This window comes from Hypomesus nipponensis, chromosome 18, assembly GCF_054491055.1.
Source record: "Hypomesus nipponensis isolate SF chromosome 18, ASM5449105v1, whole genome shotgun sequence".
Taxonomy (NCBI): domain Eukaryota; kingdom Metazoa; phylum Chordata; class Actinopteri; order Osmeriformes; family Osmeridae; genus Hypomesus; species Hypomesus nipponensis.
Genome location: NC_140378.1, coordinates 14,941,673 through 14,947,150, shown reverse-complemented (window position 1 = coordinate 14,947,150; position 5,478 = coordinate 14,941,673). Strand labels below are relative to the sequence as shown.

The window sequence follows — 5,478 nt, the reverse complement described above, 5'->3', positions numbered from 1 at the left end:
TGGGATACGGGAAAACTACCCTGGACACCGCACTGCAGACAGGGCCTGTTGTTCTTCTGGACAGAGAGAGAAAGACAGATAGAGGGAGAGAAAGAGAGAGAGGGAAAAAGAACAAAGTTGTGGAACATTTGGGATTGTACACTCATTTTTTGTCTTTTTTTTCTTCCTGCTGAGTCGTCCCACTCTCTTCAGAGTTCAATGCTTTGTTTAGGGTTTCTGACTCTTTCAGTCCACTGTTACAGCGCTCTGCTCTCTTCTCAGTCTCTGTGTTCTGCATTAGAAAACACAACCCACGCAGAAAAACATTTACTGAACAATTGGAGTAAAGAATAATCTGTGGTTGTCTTGCTGGAATGAATATATCTGAGTCTAGTTACTGTCAAGAGGCTGGTTCTCTGTCAGGCAGGAGAGAGCAACCATGGACTGCGTCCCCCAGCCCTGGGTCTGATCCCGGGCTTGGCTTTGACCATAGCCCCCTCTCCTCTGGAAATCTGGGAGTAGGAGCTGGTGGACGGACCGAGGCAAGGACAGGGACAGGGACAGGATCTGGTTGTGGGACAGGAGCAAGGAGCCCGGACTCAACCCAAGCAAGGGCTCCTATCCTGGGCGGCGTGGATGGGAAGGCAGGGGGGGAGTCGCGAATCCGCAGGCCCATGAACGCCTTCATGGTTTGGGCCAAAGATGAGAGAAAACGCCTGGCTCTGCAGAACCCAGACCTCCACAATGCTGTGCTCAGCAAGATGCTGGGTAAGATACACACACAAACAAACAAACATAAACACAAAAGATTTCAAAACACAAATGACTACTCTTGTCGTGTCCTAGACTACATGTCCCTGTAGACAAAAAAGTATTCTTTTGCTGCTTCTTTGGCAGTCTGCTTTACAAAACAAAAAAATAACGTAACATTTTTTTTGAGAAGAACTGCAATGTTAGTTTTGTTACAGTCAAAGACTTACGGAGAATATCAGGAAACACTGACTGTAGAAGTTTCAAAACAGTCTCTCTGAGACAGAAGTAGTTCTGGCAAACATCCATTATGAAAATAACAGCCTTAATGAAAATGGTTTGACTCTTCCACACTTTCATTGAACATTGAAATACAGGCAACTGACTGCATTTTGTTAAAGTTCATTTAGTATATTACTAATACAGTTACTAATATAAAATCATTCATGAGGAGTTTGGTTAAGCTCTCCTCAGATAGCAACAATTGTAAAACAAAAACTAAATTACTACTAGTTTAATTGTATGGTGGAAATGACCAATATTTCTATTAACTCACCATATTACACAATTAATAACATTTAACCATGTGTTCCAACACATGTGGTAGTCTTGGTATCTGTTAATATTTAATACCTGTGTAGAAGTAATACCTGACAATCTGTTAGCCCCTGGTTTAACACTGAACTGGTTTGTGCTGATAATTAAATTACAAGTTATGATGTTGCTAAAAATTAGGATAATTATAATGATTATTAAAAGAAGGTGATGGTTCCGATGAAATTGAAATGTCAATCAGGAGGACTATGTAACTCCTGTTAGTCTGAATTATGACATTATGTTTCTCCACATTCTCTTTCACCGTTGAAAATCTCTTCTGATTGTGTGTCTGGGCATTCCTCCAGGTCAGTCTTGGAAGGCTCTGAGCCCACAGGATAAGCGTCCTTTTGTGGAGGAGGCAGAGCGCCTTCGCCTGCAGCACCTCCAGGACCACCCCAACTACAAGTACCGTCCCCGCAGGAAGAAGCAGGCCAAGAAGCTGAAGCGGGTGGAACCAAGCCTGCTGCTCCACAGCCTGACCCAGGGAGGATCAGGCAGCATGGGGGGGCCTGGAGACGGGTCAGGCTACGGACCTCCAGGACACTCCCACCACCACCATCCTCTCCCCCACCATCTGCTTCCCTCACTGGGACACTTCAGGGACCTGCAGCACCCCGGAGCAGAGCTGGAGAGCTACGGGCTGCCCACCCCAGAGATGTCCCCCTTGGATATGTTGGAGGATGGAGGGGGAGAGGGGGTGTTTTTCCCTCCACACATGCAGGATGAGGTGGGGGGGATGGGGGCCTGGAGTGGATACAACCACCAGCACCGCCACCACCATCACTACAGTGGCCATCCCCACGGTCCTCTGAACCACTCTCACAGCCAGGGCCTTGGCTCTAGTCATGCCCACCATGTCAGTCAAAGGGGATCAATGCTGTGTCGTCCAGTTCAGGAGAAGTGCCTGCCCCCTGAGCATGCAAATGCTACCTACCCCCAAGTGTCTGTCAGCCTGACTGAGCCAATCAAATCACACCAACAGTCCAGCAGCCCCATCCCCAGTTACTACAACCAATGGACTAGCCACATGTCAGCGCAGGCTGCTTTCACATCCCATCTGGGACAGCTGTCTCCTCCTCCCGAGACCTCCTCTTCCTCCATTGCTCTCACTCCTACCACCACCCTCTCCCTGCCCTCCCAAAACCACCCTGACTCCACCCCTGTGGAGCCTCCCTGTCAACTAAACCCATCGTCTGAGTTCTGGTCTGAGGTGGACCGTCACGAGTTTGACCAGTACCTGAACGCCAGCCGGACTCGGATGGAGGGTTGCTATGGCAATGGTGCTGGGAGCATTGGGGGTGGGGCCAAGACCCTGAGTCGTGGCGTGGGGTGTGAGGAAGGGAACAGCCCACTGATTTCTGCCCTGTCGGACGCCAGCAGTGCCGTTTACTTCAGTGCCTGCATAACTGGGTAGATGAAGCTGTCACACTGGGGCAGCTCTCAGACAACGCACCTCGAATCCCAGTGCCGACTGGGCCACAGCCTGGGCCACAGCCTGGGCCACATTACTGCTTTACACTCATTATCCAAGGGAGATGGTCGCAGCGCAACAACAGCAAACGCTTTGAAGTAACAACAAAGCCATGTTCTGAATTTCCAAACTATTAACTCAGAGCTAACTGGAGAGACATAGTGCTGTTCCACTAACTCAGGACTGTGGCTTTAAAATGATCGCTCTCATCTCGTTCGTTTCATTCTGTAGAAGAGGAATGGTGACCATTTTCTTTTTACAAAGATGAAGATTTGTTTTATAATACAGCTGATTAGTTATCTGTAAATTCTTAATTTGTATGTGTTCAGAATTATTTCCATGAACACCTGTTCTATTTGCACTGGGTCCAAAATATGCCTTTAGAAGACCACTGCATAAATTGTATATTTTAAATGCCATCACGGACATTTTAGTTTTGAAAATGGCTGAATGTGACAGAGGGAGATATTAGGAGAGTGAAGAGGGGGAAAGTGCTCACACATCATTTTCTCTATGTGCTTTATCGAAAGTGTTGATCCAAAACTACGGATCATTAACATTATCACAAAGACACTTGGGTTACTAGGATTGTTCTTTTCAATAAATCAGATGTTATGTTATGAATCAGTGAGAGAATCAGTTATAAATGATAGAACAATTTTCCTTATTTTCATCAAACACTTTTTAAAACTGCAGTTTTAATTTGTTGAGTCATTCTGGGATAGTTCTACTGACTGGGCGTTGGTAATCATTATCCAAAAGAGGAGAAATGTTTGTGACTTGAAGGAAAACTGGAACTAAAGAAAATCTGTTTCTCTGTTGGCAGTTAAATCACTAGTCAAATTGAAAACACAATCCCTCAGTATTTTATCCTCAAGACCGCAAACATGTCACACACAAACCTACAGTATGGTGTACTTGTTGTCTGTTGAAAGATTTGTCCTTTGTTTTTCAAAGAAGTGGGCATTTGTAAATAAATATATGCTTTTAAAGATAATTTACAAAATAAAGAATGATTGTCAGGATGCAGAGTATGGTTTTTTGAGCCTTTGACACTTTGTTCATAATCCAAATTTGTCAGTGTTGTTTACTGTTATTCTACTCGGCGTCCTGTCTTTTCAGTTTCATGCGGCAACGTGTTGATGCCAAAAAATCGATATCAAAAATTCGAGCAATCTCATAATGCAGGCATTATGCAGCTTATGTTCCAGACACAAAAATAAAAGGTCAAAAATAGATAAAGACAGTAAAAGAAAGGGAGGAGGAGAGTCTCTTCTGTGTTGAGCCTTTGATTCCTCGACTGTTTGATTTGATTCTTGGTGTGATCAGCCGTCGAGATGAGTTGGCTTGGGAAGATCTGTTACTCCAAACCGCAGACAAAAATAAAAACATTTTTAACAAGAAAGAACACACACGCATACACACACATACACACATGCAGAGATACAGCTTAAACAGAAAAAGTAGTTTGAACACCAATTAAATTGTTGTTATTATTAAATCCATGGAACACAATTATGGATTTGATTAAACCAATGTGTGTGTGCGTGGGTGCGATTATGAGTGTGTAGTAAGTAAATGGAATGTGAAAAACGAAGAAACTCCAGCGGAAGTTCAGGATGTCAATGTGAATGTGTGTGTGTGTGTTAAGAGGAAGGATGTTGAAAGGAAGAGGTGTATGTGTGTGTGTGAACACCTATCCCTCTGCTGACCACCCTACTGGAAAAAACAACACCAGCACTGATTCTCTCTCCCATCTGGAAATCAGCAGAGGATGTGTGTGTGTGTGTGTGTGTGTGTGTGTGTGTGTGTGTGTGTGTGTTTGTGAGTTTGTGTGTTCACGTCTGTGTGTTTTTGGGTTTGTCAGTTTGTGTGTTCATACTGTAAGTATGTATGTATGTATTTATATGTGTGTGTGTGTGTACATGCATCCATGCACCACACAGGTCAGTTTTCATGGTACGTGATTGCATTTTTGGTGTCCAGTGTTTTGTGTATCTGTGTTAGGAAGGTTTTCAGTGTTTGGGTTCTTGTCTTCATGGTAAGCAATTGAATATAAATTTGTGTATGCCTGCATTTTTTGACCCTTGGATGTTGTGTATACATAAATTTGAGTGTGTGTATGTGTGTGTATGTGTTATGTGTGTGCTGGTGTGACAAGCAGAGAGAGTGAAGAGTGAAGTGTGAATGCATGTGGTTGTGAAGGGGATTTTCCCAATCCCCACAGTTTATAGTTTATAGTTTATAGGCCATCTGTGTCTGTATGGCTACATGAAATCTGCTCAGCACGACATCTCCCTGGGCACAATACAACAGCCAGTCTCACTGTAAACTCTACCACATGAAAGACTCAAACTAGAGGGTCTCCAAGGCCTCTCTCTCTCTCTCTCTCTCTCTCTCACTCTCTATGTCTGTCTGTCAGTCTGTCTGTCTCTCTCTCTTTCTCTATCTATCTCTGTCTCTCTTTTCCCTGTAATTTGTCAGATTCAGACATACATCAATAGTGATGAATTAGTTGACAGTGACGGTACTGGCAATAAGAGCATCATTTGTCAGTGAGTCTGATACATAGCTCTCCTCTCATGTAGTCACCAAGCCCAGCGAATAAAATAACAGGATGATGTAATCGGGGTTTCTCCCTTTTTTGTCCCAACCAGGATGTGCGGCCTCTTCCATACCCT

The 5,478-nt window shown here is 44.2% G+C and overlaps 1 protein-coding gene across 1 annotated transcript; it reads left to right on the top strand.

Moving 5' to 3' along the window:
- sox18 (SRY-box transcription factor 18) lies at positions 1–3,822 on the top strand. Its single transcript, XM_084680955.1, has 2 exons — positions 1–747; positions 1,632–3,822. Exons 1-2 carry the CDS (start codon positions 354–356, stop codon positions 2,738–2,740), a joined length of 1,503 nt encoding a protein of 500 aa, XP_084537081.1. The 5' UTR covers positions 1–353; the 3' UTR covers positions 2,741–3,822.
- The last annotated feature ends 1,656 nt before the right edge of the window (positions 3,823–5,478 follow it).